Raw genomic sequence first — 23,264 nt, 5'->3', positions numbered from 1 at the left:
AAGCTTTAACTTCCTGACTGATGTCTTGAGATGTTGCTTCAATGATGATAGATGATGCCATCTATTTTGTGAAGTGCACCAGTCCCTCCTGCAGCAAAGCACCCCCACAACATGATGCTGCCACCCCCGTGCTTCACCGTTTGGATGGTGTTCTTCGGCTTGCAAGCTCCCCTTTTCCCTCCAAATATAATGATGGTCATTATGGCCAAACAGTTCTATTTTTGTTTCATCAGACCAGAGGACATTTCTCCAAAAAGTACGATCTTTGTCCCCATGTGCAGATGCAAACCATAGTCTGGCTTTTTTATGACGGTTTTGTAGCAGTGGCTTCTTCCTTGTTGAGTGGCTTTTCAGGTTATGTTTATATAGGACTCGTTTTACTGTAGATATAGATATTTTTGTACCTGTTTCCTCCAGCATCCTCACAAGGTCCTTTGCTGTTGTTCTGAGTTTGATTTGCACTTTTCACACCAAAGTACATTCATCTCTCGGAGACAGAACTCGTCTCCTTCCTGAGCGGTATGATGGCTGTGTTGTCCCATGGTGTTTATACTTGTTTGTACAGATGAACGTGGTACCTTCAGTCATTTGGAAATTGCTCCAAAGGATGAACCAGACTTGTGGAGGTCTACAATTTTTTGGTCTTGGCTGATTTATTTAGATTTTCCCATGATGTCAAGCAAAGGGGCACTGGGTTTGAAGGTTGGCCTTGAAATACATCCACAGGTACACCTCCAATGGACTCAAATTATGTACATTTGTTTATCAGAAGCTTCTAAAGCCATGACATCATTTTCTGGAATTTTCCAAGCCTTTTAAACACACAGTCAACTTAGTGTATGTAAACTTCTGACGCACTGGTATTGGGATACAGTTAATTATAAGTGAAATAATCTGTCTGTATACAATTGTTGGAAAAATCACTTGTTTCATGCACAAAGTAGTTGTCCTGACTTACCAAAATTATAGTTTGCTAACAAGACATTTTTGGAGTGGTTGAAAAACTAGTTTGAATGACTCCAACCTAAGTGGATGTAAACTTCCGTCTTCAACTGTAAGTACAGTATATTGATGAGAATATGTTGGAGTGTGACATGGAATAGTATATGACTGGCGTTGATACAGTGCCTTGCGAAAGTATTCGGCCCCCTTGAACTTTGCGACCTTTTGCCACATTTCAGGCTTCAAACATAAAGATATAAAACTGTATTTTTTTGTGAAGAATCAACAACAAGTGGGACACAATCATTTTTGCAAACTTTTTTAACAAATCAAAAACTGAAAAATTGGGCGTGCAAAATTATTCAGCCCCTTTACTTCCAGTGCAGCAAACTCTCTCCAGAAGTTCAGTGAGGATCTCTGAATGATCCAATGTTGACCTGAATGACTAATGATGATAAATACAATCCACCTGTGTGTAATCAAGTCTCCGTATAAATGCACCTGCACTGTGATAGTCTCAGAGGTCCGTTAAAAGAGAGCATCACGAAGAACAAGGAACACACCAGGCAGGTCCGAGATACTGTTGTGAAGAAGTTTAAAGCCGGATTTGGATACAAAAAGATTTCCCAAGCTTTAAACATCCCAAGGAGCACTGTGCAAGCGATAATATTGAAATGGAAGGAGTATCAGACCACTGCAAATCTACCAAGACCTGGCCGTTCCTCTAAACTTTCAGCTCATACAAGGAGAAGACTGATCAGAGATGCAGCCAAGAGGCCCATGATCACTCTGGATGAACTGCAGAGATCTACAGCTGAGGTGGGAGACTCTGTCCATAGGACAACAATCAGTCGTATATTGCACAAATCTGGCCTTTATGGAAGAGTGGCAAGAAGAAAGCCATTTCTTAAAGATCTCCATAAAAAGTGTCATTTAAAGTTTGCCACAAGCCACCTGGGAGACACCAAACATGTGGAAGAAGGTGCTCTGGTTAGATGAAACCAAAATTGAACTTTTTGGCAACAATGCAAAACGTTATGTTTGGCGTAAAAGCAACACAGCTCATCACCCTGAACACACCATCCCCACTGTCAAACATGGTGGTGGCAGCATCATGGTTTGGGCCTGCTTTTCTTCTGCAGGGACAGGGAAGATGGTTAAAATTGATGGGAAGATGGATGGAGCCAAATACAGGACCATTCTGGAAGAAAACCTGATGGAGTCTGCAAAAGACCTGAGACTGGGACGGAGATTTGTCTTCCAACAAGACATTGATCCAAAACATAAAGCAAAATCTACAATGTAATGGTTCAAAAATAAACATATCCAGGTGTTAGAATGGCCAAGTCAAAGTCCAGACCTGAATCCAATCGAGAATCTGTGGAAAGAACTGAAAACTGCTGTTCACAAATGCTCTCCATCCAACCTCACTGAGCTCGAGCTGTTTTGCAAGGAGGAATGGGAAAAAATTTGCTGCAATTACAGCTGTAAGTCGCTTGGGGTATGTCTCTATCAGTTTTGCACATTGAGAGACTGAAATTTTTTCCCATTCTTTCAGTAGATCCAGACCTGATCGGACATTTTGATGCAGACTGATAGCTACTTAGACAGGCTGAGCTGAAATATTGGTATGAAGGTAAGGAAATAGATACAAATTCAGAGTGTGGAAGGACAAAAGAGAGCTGAATGTTGCATCTTAGAGAGAAAATGACTGAGTACCTTTTCTGAAACCCGTTTTCAGTGATTTTGAGTTTATGGAGCCCGATCACAAGCTGGTGAATTGTGATTGCGGTACATGAGACAGGTCTTATATGTGAGGGCTGTTATGCTAACTGTTATGTACAGTAGACCTGTAATCACATTGGTTGCACACACCATATTTAATTATGTGTATGTGAAATGTCAATGTGATCAGAAATATGAGGCAAATGCCAAGCTGGACCTGGATGCCAGACAACTACATCTGCTTGACTCAACCGTTCAGTGGCTGACATAGCTGAGGAAATAGCACCTCCCAGCCCCTTGATAAACTCCATGCTGAAGTTTATTTTCATTCACATTTCTGTGATACATAGCACTCAACGTTACCCTCTCCCTTCCCTCAAACAAGCAGTCATTCTGGTATTTTGCACAATTTATCACTTTACCTTGGAATGCTCAGTCTTGACAATGAAACTCTCATGATGTTCTAAAATTGTGTTTCATATCAGGCACATTTGAAACACTCTGTGGACAATAAAGTTGTTGTATTATGTTCAGTAAGCTCCAGCCTAAACCCCCTGATTGTGTTCCCTAGGAGAGTGTGTGCTCCAGCCTAAACCCCCTGATTGTGTTCCCCAGGAGAGTGTGTGCTCCAGCCTAAACCCCCTGTCTGTGTTCCCCAGGAGAGTGTGTGCTTCAGCCTAAACCCCCTGTTGTGTTCTGTGTTCCCAGCAGATTGTGTTCCCTAGAGTGTGTGCTCCAGCCTAAACCCCCTGATTGTGTTCCCCAGGAGAGTGTGTGCTCCAGCCTAAACCCCCTGTCTGTGTTCCCCAGGAGAGTGTGTGCTTCAGCCTAAACCCCCTGTCTGTGTTCCCCAGGAGAGTGTGTGCTCCAGCCTAAACCCCCTGTCTGTGTTCCCCAGGAGAGTGTGTGCTCCAGCCTAAACCCCCTGTCTGTGTTCCCCAGGAGAGTGTGTGCTCCAGAGGGCTGTGTTGGTGAGGAAGAAGCTAACTGCCAAGGAGGGGGGCGGATGGCTGTCTGGCACTCTCTTCTGTACCCACTTCAGAGTGGCCTTTGTGCCTCAGGACAGCCCCAAACCTGATGTGAGTACTGGACTAGCTCTGAGTATGGACTGTTGAAGGACAGCTCACCTGCTATCATAGTAGGAAAGTAGTAATGATGCCGTATTATTGCTAGAAGAAGGTATGTGGGCGTAATCATCATCACAATCAACAACATCATATCAAACGTTTTCAGACCATCCATTCATTGGTGTAGAAAAATCCTGATCAGACAAACTGACCTATATTTGTACCATCCCTCTAACCCTCCGTATGTAGGACAACGCAGACCCTGTTCTCCTGGGGGATCATGACGTGGCCCTGGCCTCCATTGAGAAGGTTGTAGCTGGTAAGGCTTCTACAACTACTAGGCTGTCGTGCTCCCAAAGTCATTTGTTCTATGAGAGCCACGAGATGTACTTGTAAAAGAAAATCTGATGAATGATATAAATAATAAACAGTGGTAATATCCTAAACCCAATTCTAGACTCTGCTTGACACAGGAAGCTGAGGCTATGAACCATCAGTGGTGTACCTGGGTTTTGACTGTAAGATTGTTGTGTAACCTCTGTGCTGCAGTGGGCCCATCCCGGACCAAGCTGGTGACGGCTAGCTCCTCTCTGAAGTTCACTCCTGAGGAGCTGGTGTTGTACTGCCGGGACCTGCGTGTTCTCTGCTTCCTCTTCGACCGCCTCACCCCCGACACACAGGCTGTGGAGGTAGTGTTTGTGTCTGTGCGTGTGCATGTGTCTGCGTGTGTATGTTTCTGCATGTGTGTGTGTGTGTGCATGCGTGTATACAGTGCATTCGGAAAGAATTCAGACCCCTTGACTTTTTCAACATTTTGTTACATTACAGCCTTATTCTAAAATTGATTAAATTATTTTTTTCCTCATCAATCGACACACAATAGCAGGTTTTTAAAATGGAAATATCACATTTACATAAGTATTCAGACCCTTTACTTTGTTGAAGCACCTTTGGCAGCGATTACAGCCTTGGGTCTTCTTGGGTATTACACTACAAGCTTGGCACATCTGTATTTGGGGAGTTTCTCCCATTCTTCTCTGCAGATCCTCTCAAGCTCTGTCAGGTTGGATGGAGAGCATCGCTGCACAGCTATTTTCAGGTCCAGAGATGTTTGATCGTGTTAAAGTCCGGGCTCTGGCTGGGCCACTCAAGGACATTCAGAGACTTGTCCCGAAGCCACTCCTCTGTTGTCTTGGCTGTGTGCTTAGGGTCGTTGTCCTGTTGGAAGGGGAACCTTCGAACCAGTCTGAAGTCCAGAGCGCTCTGCAGTAGGGCTGTGGCAGTCACTAAATTTCATCAGCCAGTGATTGTCAAGCAAATAACTGCCGGTTTCATGGTAATTTACCATTAATTAACATAAACACATTTAGCAACTCCTAGCCTCCACACATAGCCTACAAGCCACTGATACAGACTGTTGGAACGTCTACATTTTATAAAGTCTTATAAATCCATGTAATATAGCCTACACCTTCACAATAAATCCATGTATGTCCTTATATTAAGTCCTGATCTGGCTCTGCCATATGGCTGTGGGCTACACTAGTTAGTTTAGCAGACAGGATTTGCTTAGAATTCCGTGCCATTATTTAATATCATTTTCTAGAATAAAATTTAACAAAGCTGAATAAAGTAGAAAGGATACTTTTTCACATAACGATTTGAGAAACTGCGCACATGTGGCTATTCTGTATTGAGCAGTTAACAAAGAAATAGGTACTCCTATATGCCTAATTTAGAGTTATTCATTTAACTTTAGTTTTTCTAAAAAATGTTGGGCTATATGTTTAAATTTAATTAATTGTAAGGCTGCATGACTCGACTCTAATAATGATTTGGTAGTTACAGTCTTGTCTCAGTTACAGTCTTGTCTCATCGCTGCAACTCCCGTACAGACTCAGGTGAGGCGAAGGTCGAGAGCCGTCCGTCCTCCCAAACACAACCCAACCAAGCCGCACTGCTTCTTGACACAATGCCCACTTAACCCGGAAGCCAGTTGCACCAATGTCGGAGGAAACACCGTACACCTGGCGACTGTGCACTGCGCCCGGCCCGCCACAGGAGTTGCTAGTGTTCGATGGGACAAGGACTTCCCTGCCGGCCAAACCCTCCCTTAACCCAGACGACGCTGGGCCAATTGTGCACCGCCCCATGGGTCTCCCAGTCACGGCCGGCTGCGACAAAGCCTGGACTTGAACCCTCAATCTCTAGTGGCACAGCTAGCACTGCGATGCAGTGCCTTGAAACCATTGCACCACTCGGGAGGCCCCTCTGCTTTGTTTTTTGAGCAGGCTGTACACAATTCATCAGTCTCTCATTCAATTTGACAAATACTTGATAATGCCTAGAATTTCCCGGCAGCATCCCCTTTGTGTGGCCGTAATGCCCCCTAACAAAATCCATGCCTTTTGCAGCCAGTGGACGTTGTGCTCTTGGGCTAAATAAACTCAGCAAAAAAAGAACCATCCCTTTTTCAGGACCCTGTCCTTCAAAGATAATTTGTAAAAATCCAAATGACTGCTTAGATCTTCATTGTAAAGGGTTTAAACACTGTTTCCCATGCCTGACTAACCGGTGTCTATATGTAGCCTCACAACTTTTATAGCCTCGCTACTGTATATAGCCTCGCTACTGTTTTTCACTGTCTTTTTACTGTTGCTTTTATTTCTTTACTTACCTATTGTTCACCTAATACCTTTTTTTGCACTATTGGTTAGGGTCTGTAAGTAAGCATTTTATTATAAGGTCTACACCTGTTGTATTCGGAGCACGTGACAAATAAACTTTGATTTGATTTGTTCAATGAACCATAAACAATTAATGAGCATGCACCTGTGGAACGGTCATTAAGACACTAACAGCATACAAACGGTAGGCAATTAAGGTCACAGTTATGAAAATGTAGGACACTAAAGAGGCCTTTCTACTGACTCTGAAAACGCAGAAAGAAAGATGCCCAGGGTCCCTGCTCATCTGCGTGAACGTGCCTTAGGCATGCTGCAAGGAGGCATGAGGACTGCAGATGTGGCCAGGGCAATAAATTGCCATTTCCGTACTGTGAGACAGCGCTACAGGGAGACAGGATGGACAGCTGATCATCCTCGCAGTGGCAGACCATGTGTAACAACACCTACACAGGATTGGTACATCCGAACATCACACCTGCGGGACAGGTACAGGATGGCAACAACTGCCCGAGTTACACCAGGAACACACAATCCCTCCAGTAGTGCTCAGACTGTCAGCAATAGGCTGCAAGAAGCTGGACCGAGGGCTTGTAGGCCTGTTGTAAGGCAGGTCCTCACCAGACATCACCGGCAACAACGTCACCTATGGGCACAAACCCACCATTGCTGGACAAGACAGGACTGGCAAAATGTGCTTTTCACTGATTGGTGATGGTCGGATTCACGTTTATTGTCAAAGGAATGAGCATTACACCGAGGCCTGTACTCTGGAGCGGGATCTATTTGGAGCTGGAGGGTCCTTCATGGTCTGGGGCGGTGTGTCACAGCATTATCGGACTGAGTTGTTGTCATTGCAGGCAATCTCAAAGCTGTGCGTTACAGGGAAGACATCCTCCTCCCTCTGTTGGTACCCTTCCTGCAGGCTCATCCTGACATGACCCTCCAGCATGACAACGCCACTCCAGCATGACAATGCCACCAGACATTCTCCTCATTCTGTGCATGATTTCCTGCAAGACAGGAATGTCAGTATTCTGCCATGGCCAGCGAAGTCCCCAGATCTCAATTCCATTGAGCACGTTTGGGACCTGTTGGATTGGAGGATAAGGGCTAGGGCCATTCCCCCCAGAAATGTCCCGGAACTTTCAGGTGCTTTGGTGGAAGAGTGGGGTAACATCTCACGGAAAGAACTGGCAAATCTGGTGCAGTCCATAAGGAGGAGATGCACTGCAGTACTTAATGCTGCTGGTGGCCACACCAGATACTGATTGTTACTTTTGATTTTGACCCCCCTTTGTTCAGGGAGACATTATTCCATTTATGTTAGTCACATGTCTGTGGAACTTGTTCAGTTTTTGTCTCAGTTGTTGAATCTTGTTATATTCATACAAATATTTTCACATGTTAAGTTTGCTGAAAATTAACACTGTTGACAGTGAAAGGACATTTTTTTTGCTGAGTTTATAACAATTAGAGTGCTGTGTTCTCTCATTAGAGTCCCTGAATGCTGTGTGCTCAACAGCACCTCTCACTCACATGGCTCTCCATCACATCAGGTCTTCCTCACAGGCTACAAGTGAAGACAGACACATCGGGTTCGCAACTGCAGGCGTCCTTATCCAATTCCGAGTCGCATATTGAAGATATTGGAAGAACTGTCCACATTTGCGTTTCGTCAGCCAACAAGATGAGTAGGCATAACGAATAGCAAAAGCACAAGCCAATGTCAATCTACTATCCCCCATAGTACAAAAGTTGACGAGAAATGCATTTTCCAAACATAGTCTTGGACAGTGGTGGGATGTGATAGATCCCAAATTAATACAACCAGTAGCATCAAAAATACCTTTTTACGCAATGAGGCTAATCAGATCAGAATGTTTAGCTTAAAATGTTGATAAACTATTAGGCTATGTATTCACGTTATAAGTATGTAATGCTTTTATTATAAAGGTGATTTATATGGTGAAAATTATCTTCCCCAAACTTGAAACTCACGCACTGCTCTATGCCCCTTGTAAAGCGGATTCATCTGCTTAATCTCCTCAAGTTATTTGGCACAAACCTTATCAAAACATATAGGCCTATGGGCTAGGCTACATGAGGTGTGTGACTAAATTGCAAAAAAGGCTTTGTTTCTTGTCTTAAGCTGGGCGTCATTCACAAGTGATAATATAAAATTCTCAAGTGATCGGCTAATATTGTCACCCATCAGACTATTCTTGATGTTAGTCTTGTCTTTACATATAGGTGGGAAATTTGATTATATTTTCGATTACATTTGCATTGATGGCAGAGTGATTAGAGGGACAATAGAGTGCTGAGTAGCAGGCAGTTAGCAAGCTCTGATGCGCCAAAACTTGGAGAAACCCAATTACCGTGACGAAAGGGTCACGTGGAATTTGACTGACTGCCTTCATGACTCGTGAATGCCGGTGTGGCAGTAATACGGTCACCGTAACAGCCCTGCTCTGGAGCAGGTTTTCATGAAGGGTCTCTCTATACTTTGCTCCGTTCACCTTTCCCTCTATCCTGACAAGTCTCCCAGTCCCTGCTGCTGAAAAACATCTCCACAGCATGAAGCTGCCACCACCATGCTTCACCGTAGGGATGGTGCCAGGTTTCCTCCAGATGTGACGCTTGGCATTTAGACCAAAGAGTTAGTTTAATCAAAACAGAGAATCTTCTTTCTCATGGTCTGAGAGTCCTTTCGGTGCCTTTTGGCCAACTCCAAGGGGCTATCATGTTCTTTTTACTGAGAAGTTGCTTCCGTCTGGCCACTCTACCATAAAGGCCTGATTGGTTAATGTAAAAAATAATGTATATATAAATGTGCCTTTGTCATTATGAAGTAGTGTGTGTGTGTACTGTAGATTGATGAGGAAAAACATTTTCATCCATTTTAGAATAATGCTGTAACGTAACAAAATGTGTAAAAAGTCAAGGGGTCTGAATACTTTCCAAATGCACTGTACTCTATGTCAGCATGTGTGTGTATATTTTAGTATACGAGTCCTTGTGATTAAATACAAAATTACCTTTTAAAGCACATTTTATATTAATTACCATGTAGCATGCCCAGCGTCTCCTTATTTGAAGGTTGACTTCAGAGGGTTGTGATTTGAGTCAAATGGCTATTATGCAGCATTTACCCTGTGATTAGATAAACTGATGTGTCTGCTAGGTCATTGTGATCATGCTTACAGGGTCTCCCTCTATGTTGAAAGCTGATGCACTTTGTCATGCTGATCAGCAGACTGAGTCTTGTTGTTCATCCTCAGATAACGTACACCATTGCCAAGACCTACCAGCCTCTGAAGCCAGGGACTGTCCTCTCCTTCCAGAACGCAGCCCTGGGGAGTGTTGGTGAGTCACACACACGCTGGAATACGTTATTAAAAAAGTGACATTGAAGAGAGTACATTCTGAGTACAAATAACTAAAGTATTTTAAAGGTCATACAGATACTTGGAATAATTTCTTCATGAGTCATTCATACACACAAACAAATACACACACACACACACACACACACACATTTTTGTCCGACGGGTTATGGGGCTGGAAATAATTCCTATTGCAGGCAGGCCCTTGATAAAATCTCAAGCTTACAGGTATTCTCTCTGGCTCTCAAATATCCCCCCAAAATAAAGAACATGCTGTTTTTATATAGTGCACTGAAGCTCTTCACATATTGAAAGCATTGGAAGGGTTTGTTAGACATACAAATTAGAAACTGTATTATTGTATTTTTATTGTATTACATGGTAAAAAGGTTGTATCTTTATGTCATCAAACATTAAAAAAAATATATGATACTGTATATATATATATATATATATATATCTATATATATATATATGTATGGATGTATGGATGTATGTATGTGTGTACGTGTGTGTGTGTGTGTGTGTGTGTGTGTGTGTGTGTGTGTGTGTGTGTGTGTGTGTGTGTGTATATATATATATGTATATATATATATATATATATATATATATATATATATATATATATATATATGTATATGTGTATATGTGTATATGTGTATATGTATATGTATATGTATATATATATGTGTGTATATGTATATGTATATATATATGTATATGTATATGTATGTATATATGTATATATATATGTATATATACAGTGCCTTGCTATATTCGTTGAACTTTAACCTTTTGCCACATTTCAGGCTTCAAACATAAAGATATAAAACTGTGTGAAGAATCAACAACAAGTAACACAATCATAAGTAACGGCATTTATTGTATTTCAAACTATCAAAAACTGTGTGTTATTCAGCCCCTTTACTTTCATATAGAAGTTCAGTGAGGATAATGATCCAATGTTGACCTAAATGATGTGATAAATATGTAATCATGTATAAATGCACCTACTGTGATAGTCTCAGAGGTCCGTATATCATAAGAACAAGGAACACACCAGGCAGGTCCGATATGTATATGTTTGGATATGTGTAAACATCCCAAGGAGCACTGTATATATCATAAATCTACCAAGACCTGTGTAAACCTTCAGCTATACAAGGAGAAGACTGATCAGTGCAGCCAAGAGGCCCATATCATCTGGATGAACTGCAGAGATCTACAGCTGAGGTATATATATGTATATATGTATATGTATATATATATATATATATGAATGTGTATGTATGTGTATGTATATATATATATATATATGTGTATGTATATATATGTGTGTGTGTGTGTGTGTGTGTGTATATGTATGTATATATGTATATATATGTATGTATATATACCATATATGTATATGTATATGTATATATGTATATGTATATGTATATATATATGTATATATGTATATGTATATGTAACATATGATGGGACAAAACATTTCATCGTAACCTCTCAAAAGACAATGATCAAAACATAAAGCAAGTTCAGTCAAAAATAAACATTTTTTTCCCTTTTATAAAGAACAACATTTTTTTCCCTTTTATAAAACATATAATGTGCAAAACTGATAGACATATATGTAATCGCAGCAAAAGGTGGCGCTATATTAACTATAATAATTTTGCACGCCCAATTTTTCAGTTTTTGATTTGTTAATACAGTTTGAAATATCCAATAAATATATATATATTCAACTGAAAGTTACAGGTGCAGACACAAAATATAAAACATGTAGCTGCCAACTAAGAAGTAACTTGGTTTTCACCATTACAGTGAATATCTGACTGGACAGAACACACTGTATACATAAACATGAGCCACTACTATACACCATGCTAATATGTAATGCTATTCAATACTACGGTACGCTACACTGGCCAGGGTACATCCAGCTAGCTCTTAGGCAGTTCTAATGTTAAGCTATCTGAAATATCACCCTGCTGAACCCTGTCAAAGGTTCAAGTGTGGTCAGGATGTGTTCAGGTCTATACACCAAACAACTGCAAACCCCTGACCTACAACCATTCTATTCTAGCTGAATAGAATAGCATTAAAGATACACTATACAGAAATCACTCAGCCCTTTCCTGGTTGCTAAAATTCTAATAGTTCCCCTAATTACAATTTATGTGACAAAACAAGCAAGTGTTGGGGCGAGAATAATGTACCATGTAAACCGCTGTGAAATATATTTTCCATTACCAAAAATATAGTATTTTCAGCTGTTTGAAGCTGGTGTACAAAACCGAAAGTAAAAGACACAAAAACTATACTTAAGAACGGGAACCATAGAAATAGCACACATAGAACATATCTACAGTTTCTTATACTTGCTTTTAATGAGAATGACAGATCTATAACACGATTTCTATGTGAATTTCGCCAGGTTGCCCAAAAAGTGACATAATGCAGCTTTAAACTTGATATTAAAATGTATTAATAGTGATACACATCAAATCAGCATAACCAATGTTTCAGTGTGGCAAGGAAAGCTTCTCTCAAGGAAAGCTAAATTTCTCCACCACCTCCTCTCCCCCCCAGAGATGAAGCAGTTTCTAAGCAACCGTAGGCGTGACGCCCAGATGAACTGGTTTGATAGTTTGTCGGACTGGGAGCAGGAGCTAGAGAGGACCGGGGCTTGCGGCTGGAGGGTCAGCTCTGTCAATGACCGCTTTGAGATGTCCACCAGGTAGCCTATACACCCACCATCTGACGCTTCCTGGTGGTTCACCTGTATGGAACTTTATTAGTGGAAAATATAAAATACATGATATAGTTTCCCACTCTGGTCCTGTTAGTGTTGGACTGTAACAGAAGCCTGCTCACACTGTGCTCCTGGTGTATAGTCAGTATCCTAGCCCAAATGCCCATTGAACTTGCAATGGTTAATGTAATTTTCTCCTATTTCACGTCAGTCTGCCCAAGTTCAACGTGGTCCCTCAGAAAGTTCTAGACACTGAGCTGAAGAAGACCTTTGCCCACTTCAACGAGGGACGCATTCCTGTAAGTAGAACTCTACCACTCATCAATCAGTCAATCTCGTAAGCAGAAGTCTACCACTCATTAATATCAGTCAATCCTGTAAGTAGAACTCTACCACTCATCATATGACCCCACAATATCAGTCATGTCAGAAAACTCATTTAAAATCTCATGCCCTGGTCACTAAGAACTCATACAGGGATTTCAGAACAAAAAAACATTACTATTGTGATCACGTTGTGTCTAAATCTGTGTTACTGTTGTCGTCCAGCGCTGGTGTTGGCGACATCCTCGGGGCAGTGACCTGCTACGGATGGCCAGCTTCCAGAACAACATCTACCATGAGAAGGATGACATCAGGTGTGCGCGTGTGTGTGTGTGTGTGTGTGTGTGTGTGTGTGTGTGTGTGTGAGAGAGAGAGAGATTAACATAGTAATACTGTTGTTGTTTGTTTTTATGCCAAAGGCTATTGCTTCACAGCAGAATTTTTAAGTCAAAACTAACCTGTAATCATGTACATGTTACCTGGCCATTCCTGAGATGGGACAGGTTAGCAGGCTATCGTTGAATGCTATTCCTTGTGCATGTCTGAGACAGTGCTTAGACTGGGGGCAAGATAGTTTACTAGCCCTGGGCTATGGTTACAAAGTAATGGAATGTGACATGTCTAATCACAGAGAATAATGCTTAGGGGTCCCTGTCTGTCTGTCCTGTGGGGTGTTACTGTAGGAACCTGGAGTTGATCCTGTTTGGGGGCCAGTCTCTATGTGTGGTGGTGGAGCTGGGAGACGAGATGCCTTCACCCACAGACATACAGCTGGCACACACCCGCCTACGGGCTCTGTGTCTGGGAGGTCAGTACAAATCATCTGCACTTTTTGGAAAGACAAGTGTATTGGTGTGTGTTTTAATGTACCTGACAAAGTCCCACACTGGATAAAACGTTTGTCAAAATGTTGCTACAGTGAATTTAAACATAGGAGTGTATTCTGTTTTCGTTTCACATGATAGCCTGATAGACATTTGATTGTGGTTGCCAGTTTCATTGGCAAGCCCTCCCCTTGCCTCTCCCGTGCTGTCTTTTTTATTTGTTGACAAATTAATTCGCTTTAGCACACGTTTTACACCGCATCTATGGAGGGGCACTCTAGCCCTGAGGGACAGTGGGCATGCAGATTTTATAGAGGACTTAAAGTGGTGTTAATCTGTTTCCATGTGCTTCCCATTACAATGCTACTGAGACAGAGATGGTAGGTTAGCAGAGATCACATTCAGATGACAAGACCCCAGACACCAATTTACCTCCTGAAATTACAGATTTGGATTCAGTTAGATCCTCAATAAATCAATGTATACCCCCTCATATAAGCGTACACCAGTGGTGTAAAAATACTTTAAAGTACTACTTAAGTTGTTTTTTGGGGTATCTGTACTTTACTTTATTGTTTATATTTGTGGCAACTTTTACTTTTACTCCACTACATTCCTAAGAAAATAATGTACTTTTTACTCCTTATGTTTTCCCTGACACCCAAAAGTACTCGTTACATTTTGAACTCTTAGCGGGACAGGGAAATTGTCTAATTCACACACTTATCAAGAGAACAGCCCTGGTCATCCCTACTGCCTCTTATCTGACAGTATCACTAAACACAAATGCTTAATTTGTAAATTATGTTTGAGTGTTGAACTGTGCCCCTGGCTATCCATAAATAAATAAAAACAAGAAAATTGTGTTGTCTGGTTTGCTTAATATAAGAAATGTTTAATGATTTATACTTTTACTTTTGATACTTAAGTACATTTCAAACTAAATACTCGTAGACTTTTACTCAAGTAGTATTTTACTGGGGGATTTTCACTTTTATTTCATTTTCTTTCAAGGTAGCTTTACTTTTACGCAAGTATGAAAATTGGGTACTTTTTCCACCACTGGCGTATACTACTCATTAAAAAAATTAAATAAAATGTATTTATTTAACCAGGTAGGCTAGTTGAGAACAAGTTTTCATTTACAACTGTGACCTGGCCAAGATAAAGCAAAGCAGTGTGACAAAAACAACAGCACAGAGTTACACATAAACAAACGTACAGTCAATAAAACAATAGAAAAATCTATGCACTGTGTGTGCAAATGTAGAATATTAGGGAGGTAAGGCCATAGAGGTGAAATAATTGCAATTTAGCATTAACACTGGAGTGATAGATGTGCAGATGATGATGTGCAAGTAGAGATACTGGGGTGCAAAAGAGCAAAAAGATAACAATATGGGGATGAGGTAGTTGGGTGTGCTATTTACAGATTTGCTGTGTATGGTACAGTGATCGGTAAGCTGCTCTGACAGCTGATGCTTAAAGTTAGAGAGTCTCCAGCTTCCGTGCTTTTTGCAATTCGTTCCTGTCATTGGCAGCAGAGAACTGGAAGGAAAGGCGACCAAAGGAGGTGTTGGCTTTGGGGATGACCAGTGAAATATACCTGCTGGAGCGTGTGTCAAGGGTGGGTGTTGCTATGGAGACCAGTGAGCTGAGCTAAGGCTACCGAGCAAAGACTTATAGATTACCTGGATCCAGTGGGTTTGGCAACGAATATGTAGCGATATGCAAATTATAAGATATGTGAGCAGCATGTGATGGTGGCATGTTTTTCCTGACTCTTCTTCCTGTATGCTGTGAGAAGTCAAAAAAGCTATGAGAGACTGTTTATCTAAACTAGGAGACAACTAGTTTCCTAGACAACACCCTCTCTGTTGTGCTGATGTGGAGTTCACATTGTCAAGGCAGGGCACACCACAGGTCACTGATTCCCATGGCTCTCACATTGTTTGGTTTATTGTGTGATACCGCTTCACAAGGCTGATGGATTTGGATAGACAACAGCCGCACAAATCTATGAGCCTCACTCATCATGTCATGTTTGAACTACCTTAACAATTGTGAGAAAAAAAAATGTAAGACTTAAACAATATGTTTTCAGAAGATATGTATTTACAACCAAACTCATTTGATATGTAGAGCTATGGATCTTATTTAAATATTTCAGGTGCAATAGTATATCTTAACTTGACAAATCCCCACCCTAATTTATGTATAATAAGGCTCCTTCGACAAAAACATGAACAAGGTTTCTTTGTCTTCTGTGTTGGTCCACAGACATCTCCACATCTGTGTCTGTGCCAGATGACAAATGGCTGTCTACGCTGGAGAGCACCCATTGGCTGGACTACACCAGGTGAGAGGTCCTGATTGGCTTCTCATCAATGCAATAAATTATCTTTAAAAAATGTGCTGGGCCTACATTGATTTGGTCGATTTATTTATGTCTACCTAGTAATGATAGTGAATAGCCTTTAGTTCAATGTTGATGTAGTATGAATGTACCATTATAGCACATTAGCCTAGCCCTGGTTGAATATGTGGCTTTATTGTGTTACATTAGCTGTAAGCAGATTTGGAATGCTCTAACATACCTTTAGCATGAGGCTATTAATAGGCCTACACACATGGATGTTGAATGTAGCTCTCATATATTCAATAAGTGTTGGAGCTTGTTATATCTACACAGTAGACCAAGACCTAGTGCATAGCTTTTTTTACAGGCTTACACACGTGGATGTTGAAACATCTATGTGCTTAAACTAGCTATAACTGTGATAGTAGCATAGCGTTAGCCTGATTAGGATGCTGCTCTGCTCCCACCCCAGGTGTTGTCTGAGGAAAGCTGCTGAGGTGGCCTGTCTGCTCCGCGGAGGTCACCTGACCGTGGTGCTTCAAGGTGAGTCCCGTGTCGAGGGCCAAGCAGTACCGAATATTCAATCCGTTCATTTATTATTCACGCTGCATCCCTCATTAAAGCGGCATTAGGGCTTACCCTGAAGGAGGCTCGTACTTTAGAAGCACTACTTTACTAGGACACTAATGCAGCAGGTGGTAAGTCTATTGTGTCTGGTGAGGTTGTGTTATGATAGTGTACCATATTGTCATGCTGACTGGCTCACTTAGTTGTGGAAGTTTACTGTAGTGTGTTGGAAGTTCAAGGTGGGTGCCAGTCTGTCTGTTTCTGTTTTATCCAGCTTGTGGTTGTCTTGCCACACAAGGCAAGGACGTAGCGAACTAGCGATGTTGAACATAAATAGTCTGGCACCCAGGCTGGAGACCACAGCCTTGGAGAGATAAGTGTAATATTACAGTCTATTATGAGAGAGAACAGTCTTATGGCAAAGCTACAGACGTTCTTGACTAAATACAATTATGTTCATACATTATTATTACATGACTCCTTGTACTGACACATATAATTGGGCTGTGAGTCCATCCTAGTCTGTTGATAAGGTAGCCACCACAGACTGAAAAGTCAACAGAACTCTGTATCACATGAACAATGGCTGCTACTGCTCTGTGATTTCCCTTCCCCCCATATGAGTTGTGTTGCCTGGCCAGCCTCAAGTGGGCTTTTTAGAGAAGAGGGTTGCATATCACCCCCCTAAAACCACAGAGCTGACAGTGTCCTGAACACAAGTAAATGACTGGAGAAATTACCCAATGGCATTTTCAGACAGGCCCAGCCAACATAAAAAAAACCTGCCAACCAGATGTGGGGATTTGGGAGTTCTGTGAGGATTGGGGGGGGGGGATGAAAGTGAGAATGAAAGGGCTGATGTGAGACTGTGGCATTTAGATTGTCATGTTGTGTTGTTTTTTTTATACAAGGCATCTTCTCAAATCTTTTATTTTGTGGATACTTCTCTTATCCTCTGATATCTGAGCCCTGAATATGTGTTCTGTTACTGTGTTCAGTTACAAATGATTATTATTTCCTCTTGTGTGCAGAGGCGGAAGACCGGGACATGACCTGTGTGGTGTCCAGTCTGGTGCAGGTGATGTGTGACCCCCACTGCAGGACCAGGGTGGGCTTCCAGGGTCTGGTGCAGAAGGAGTGGGTGATGGCCGGACACCGCTTCCTCAACCGCATCAACTACCACAGGGACAGCGACAAGGAAGAGGTGAGAGGATAAGCTGTCACCTATCAGTCAACTCGCCTATCAATGGTCATGGAGGAAAAAGAGCAAGGAAATGAAACTATTTGCATTAGGACACAGCGTTTAATGCCAGTCATTTGTCTGTGGTGATCTCCCATCTTTCTTAACCCTGTGTTTTGTCCCCACTAGGCACCAGTGTTCCTGCTCTTCCTGGACTGTGCGTGGCAGCTGTGGGTCCAGTACCCGTCCCGCTTCCAGCTGACAGGGGACTTCCTGCTGGCCCTCCATGACAGCTTCCACCTGCCCCTCTTCAGCAGTTTTCTGGCCAACTGCCACAGGGAGAGGTGCAAACGCTCACAGGTAGGCCACTGTTTAGCAACACCACCGCTAATGCTGAAGCTGTAGTACTAAACAAGATACACTGTAGGTATGCTACCCAAGGCTAACATGGAAAAAGTTGGAAATAACTGTTTCAAAGTCGTAATTCTGTAAACCATCTTAGATTAAAGCGGTTGATTTGCGAGGCGAGTCCACATCATTTTCAATCCCACACATGCATCAGCTCAGATTGTCTTCAACGATAACTCTTGAATGAGCTCAGATTGAATCAGACGAATCACTGTTCTCTCACCTCTTCTTCCTCCATCCCTTATTGTCTCTCCCAGAATCTATCCCAGAGTTACACTCCAGTGAACGGCTGGAGAGATGTGGTACCCAGGGGCTCCTTCCAGGATCCCTCAGACCCTCCTCTGCCCCCTGTGTGGGACTGGGCTCTGCAGTACAGCAGCCAGAGACGGGAACGTTTCACCCAGCCAGTGTCTCTGCCCGCCCTGCCACAGCCCCTATTCAACGGCAACCTCAACACCAACCCTGAGGCACACAGGGTAGGAGAGAGAGGATGTTGTTATGGGGGATACAGCCAGACGCTAGGAGTGTGAAAAGCACAATGTAAATGCAAATCATGCATTTGATCATTCATGTTAGAGTGCTTAGTAACTCTATTGCTATTTTAATGAGCTCTTGTCTTACAAAAGCCACCCCGCTCACACACAAACACACAAATATTAATGGCCATGATGAGGGAAGAGCACAAGCCCACTGCACCTCCGTGTGGTAGATCTCAGTATTGCAACATGTTTCATAATATATTTTATTTTAATTTAACCTTTATTTAACTAGGCAAGTCAGTTAAGAACAAATTCTTATTTTCAGTGACCGTCTATGAACAGTGGGTCTTGTTCAGGGGCAGTACGACAGGTTTTTACCTTGTCAGCTCGGGGGTATGAGCCAGCCAGCTTTTGGTTACTGGCCCAACGCTGCCACCCTTAAGGTACATAAGGGATATTTAAACGTATTAATCTCCACCTATCTCTTTCTTCTCTCCCTCCCTCTCTCAGCTGAGTGACAGCGCACCAGGCTCTGTGTTCCTGCTCTCCAGGGGCTCCTTCTCTTGCTCTGCTAACCTCCTGCCCTGGCGCAGCGGAGGGGGCTCAGGCGTCTACCGGAAGAGTCACCGGAGAGGGGGGTCCTCCTCAGAGAACCTGCCGGGCCTGGAGAGGCTTCTGAAGGCCTGGGCCCTCACAGAGCTCCCCCAGGGCCACACCACCACCATATCGGGTCTCCAGGGGCCCCTGGACCCCTATGAGCCTCTGCTGCCCTTGCTCCTGGGGCCCTGCTTAGGTGTGTGGAGAGACTGCTACCTCCGTGGGGCTCTTCATGCTCAGGTACATAGGGAAGGAGGATCATTCTCACTACTATACAGAGCCTAGAACACTGTTGCCATGGGGATGTTTATAATAGCCTACTCTACTGGTATGTAGGTGGGAGATCAAAATGAACTTTGAACTCGGTATCTGAAAAAGGATTTCAACTAGAGGTATTGCATAAAAAATATAGTAAGAAATCAAACTTAATATTTTTATATGTTTTACTGGACAAGCTTCTAATTTTTGCTGGTCACATCAGAAACTGCAATTAGTTCCTCATGGATGGCTGTAGTCATGATGGTGTCATAAACTAACATAAACCCTGGCCATGTTGTGTCCTCAGGCGTTCTCCCACCCCATCTCCTCATCCACCCAGCACCCAGTGGAACAGCTAGCCTGGGAGGTCCAGCAGCTTAGAGACAAGCTGGCGTTGGCCTCCAGCCCCACTAACACAGTCCCAGCCAAGACCCTGGAGCCCCGTCAGACAGACTCCAACCTCAACCAGAACACCAACAATAGCACCTTCCTCTTCCCAGCCTGCAGACACCCTGGGCCGGTTGTCTCCAGAACCACGCCCCCTGTCTTGAACCTCCAACCCATGGTTCCTCCAGTTTCCTCTGCCCCTCTATCTAGACCTGGCCCCAGAGACAGCAGCAAGCACACATTCCTGTTTGGCCACCCATCCTCTTCAGAGTCCCGTCCAGACCAGCGTTATTTCCCCGCACCCAATAATAATGCCAAGCTGCCCAAGAGCAACGGTACTTCACTGGGTTCCTGAGCTCTGGGTGTCCGCTGTCAGTTAGCACAAATGGTACAAACTGTTCCTCCTGGCTCAGCACTCTAGAACCTATACACACCCTCCAAGACTATTTCCTTCCCCGACACCTGATCTCTGGGTGGAACCTGATGGGATTTTCCTGTCAAGGCCTGTTTGAGGGGCTTTGAGGCCATAACAAGATGAGGAGAGTCATGTACTAAGCAGGGAGGAGAGACTAAACTGCAGTAATAATGCATTGAGCAGTGCAAAGCACAAATAGTATTTGAAATGTCTCTGAAAGATTGTTTTACTTGTATCAAATGGTCTGTTTTACTGAATATGACACACCAAACTGATGGTCTGGTCAGCATTCCCTGAGAAAGTTGTGGTGTTTCTAAAAGCAGCAAGCTAATACCCAAAATGAATAAGGGCTGATGATGATTGATAAGCTAATGACCTGAGAGCACAAACAATGAGCCGTTGGCTGAAATATGGAATCAAATACTTCTATTGATCAGACTTCAGCCGTTTTTAGAATAGTGATTTCAGCTGAGTGACAACATTAATTCTTGAAAAGACAGCTATAATAGGACTGTTGTCCTGACTCTTCGCTCCTTTTGTGTGACAATAACCCACAGTTCCAAAACCAACTCAGCCTTGAGAGGAAAAATACAGAGGGCTGTTCACCAAGTAAACACTAGGGACCGACATTGGCGACACAAAACAAACATGCAGTTGTAACTCCAGGCATTTTGTCCAGTAAATTTGATCTGGAATTTAGGGCACGAGCTATTTTGATACTGTTCCCATATCTTTATACTTGCATGCTAGTAGTGAACTCCGTATCATAACCCGGTCTTTCAGATTATGACCATGGTCAGTTAATATTGCTGTAAAAGTGCTATTATTTTTATGGTCTGTGCATCTCTATTGAGAGTTCTAAGTATTATTGACCAACTTTGGTTGCGTATGAATTTCAGAATATTTAACGATACATTCTTAAGTGGTCGTGACCAAGATGAGTATTACTCTTTTTTTCCCCCTTATGGTGTCATTGTGCAAACCATAAGTTCTGATGGTTCATATTTATAATTTCCATTTATTTGGTTCTTCTATATGTAGCTTTTTTTAAGGTAAGCTACTTTTTTTTTCAATAGTGTATTTTTTTCACGACTTGTCCTGACTGCTAGTTTCGTATGCAGCTAGCATTCAGGTCAAGGACTTCTAAATGCGTCATTTCATTCAAAGCCCAGTGAGCTATTGGGACTGGGCTACTCAGTCCAGCCAGATTGTTGTTTGCATGATGTGAATATTAAGCAGCAAATACACTGGCATGTTTTCCATATACTGTAACACTCTTCAGGCTACAGGGATGTACTGTGTGTTTATACAAAACTAGCATTTACATGCAGAGAAGTACTTGTATTGTGTGACATCGGATGAAAGGGTTTCTGGCTGGCATACAATGTATTTCTCACTGAAATGTCTCGTGTTTATTATGAAATATAAAGGCTGAAGGTGGTTATATATATATGACTTACATTGGTGTACATCCTCACTCTTCCATTACCTACAGTCATTCCTATGCCTCAGTCCAAGAGCATTTTGAATTATTCAAGGGATGTAAATATTCATTTTTGAATATCACAGCACACTGTTTGATATCAGTTAGTGAATATCAGGTTGTTTGAGTTTTTGGATTTGATGCCAGTACTTTTGCTCTTGTCTTCCATGGAAAAAACACAAGGCCATCACATTCCCTAATGGCATTGGCTATACAAAGAGAAAATGAAAGTCCCTTTTTGCATGCAACCCTACTTCCTGTATCTATACACTATTATATATTTAATTGTTTTGGTACGAATGACAAAATGATTTGCCAGATGTACATATTTTTTTTGTATCAGCATGTTAGGATCCTGATTAATAAACTGTATTATAAGTTCATAAAATCTTTGCTTTCAAGTTTCAAAGTTTATACGCCACATGCACAACAGTACAGTTAAATTCTTACCTTGAGAGCTCTTTCCAAAAATGTAATGAAAGTAATACACAGATGATAGAATAAAAAAAAAATACAAGTAAGAATGAGAATGCAAGTATTTACAGTATTCAATGTGCAGGGGTACTGGAGTGGTTGAGGTGTGTTTACATGAAAAGTGACTGGTAGGATAGACATGTAAACAGGAGTAACAGTGACAAGTAGCAGGATAAATACTAATGGTAATGGAAATCAATGGACAGCAGCGTAATGGAGTAATACATCAAAGTGGGTAGAGACCTGTGAATGGGCAGTCAGTGTACATTGTCTGTGGGAGAAGGAGAGCATTTTTTTTATTTATTTTACCTTTATTTAACCAGTAGGCCAGTTGAGAACAAGTTCTCATTTACAACTGCGACCTGACCAAGAAAGCAAAGCAGTGCGGAAAAAAACAACAGTTATACATGGGATAAAGTAACGTACAGTCAATAACACAATAGAAAAATATGTATAGTGTGTGCAAATGAAGTAATGAGGTAAGGCAATAAATAGGACAATAGTGGCGAAGTAATTACAATTTAGCAATTTACACTGGAGTGATATGTGCAGATTAGGATGTGCAAGTAGAAATACTGGTGTGCAAAAGAGCAGAAAAACAAATGTGGGGATGAGGTAGGTAGTTGGTTGGATGGGCTGTGTATAGCTGCTGCAATCGGTAAGCTGCTCTGACAGCTGATGCTTAAAGTTAGTGAGGGAGATATAGGTCTCCAACTTCAGTGATTTTTGCAATTAGTTTCAGTCAGTGGCAGCAGAGAACTGGAAGGAAAGGTGACCAAAGGAGGTGTTGGCTTTGGGGATGACCAGTTAGCCATCTAGTCTTATGGATAGGGGATAGAAGCTGTTTCGGACTCTGTTAGTCTGAGCCTTGAAGAACCTGTACCACTTGCCAGAAGGAGCATGGAAAACAGTCCATGTCTTGGGTGGCAGTAGTCTTTGACAAT

The 23,264-nt window shown here is 42.2% G+C and overlaps 1 protein-coding gene across 1 annotated transcript in view; it reads left to right on the top strand.

Annotated features, from left to right (window-relative positions):
* Window positions 1–22,283, top strand: part of LOC135522279 (myotubularin-related protein 11-like) — a 32,478-nt gene extending 10,195 nt beyond the window's left edge. The window contains exons 3-17 of the mRNA XM_064948383.1: window positions 3,610–3,746; window positions 3,984–4,053; window positions 4,284–4,423; window positions 9,703–9,787; window positions 12,403–12,550; window positions 12,777–12,864; window positions 13,115–13,203; window positions 13,573–13,697; window positions 15,994–16,072; window positions 16,545–16,615; window positions 17,671–17,843; window positions 18,009–18,179; window positions 18,485–18,703; window positions 19,217–19,543; window positions 19,869–22,283. Coding sequence (XP_064804455.1) covers window positions 3,610–3,746; window positions 3,984–4,053; window positions 4,284–4,423; window positions 9,703–9,787; window positions 12,403–12,550; window positions 12,777–12,864; window positions 13,115–13,203; window positions 13,573–13,697; window positions 15,994–16,072; window positions 16,545–16,615; window positions 17,671–17,843; window positions 18,009–18,179; window positions 18,485–18,703; window positions 19,217–19,543; window positions 19,869–20,303 — 2,357 coding nt within the window. The 3' untranslated portion in view covers window positions 20,304–22,283. The remainder of the gene's footprint in view (window positions 1–3,609; window positions 3,747–3,983; window positions 4,054–4,283; window positions 4,424–9,702; window positions 9,788–12,402; window positions 12,551–12,776; window positions 12,865–13,114; window positions 13,204–13,572; window positions 13,698–15,993; window positions 16,073–16,544; window positions 16,616–17,670; window positions 17,844–18,008; window positions 18,180–18,484; window positions 18,704–19,216; window positions 19,544–19,868) is intronic.
* Window positions 22,284–23,264: the final 981 nt, after the last annotated feature.

This window comes from Oncorhynchus masou, chromosome 30 (genome assembly GCF_036934945.1).
Source record: "Oncorhynchus masou masou isolate Uvic2021 chromosome 30, UVic_Omas_1.1, whole genome shotgun sequence".
NCBI classification, from domain to species: Eukaryota; Metazoa; Chordata; class Actinopteri; order Salmoniformes; family Salmonidae; genus Oncorhynchus; species Oncorhynchus masou.
This window is presented reverse-complemented; position numbering and strand designations above follow the sequence as displayed.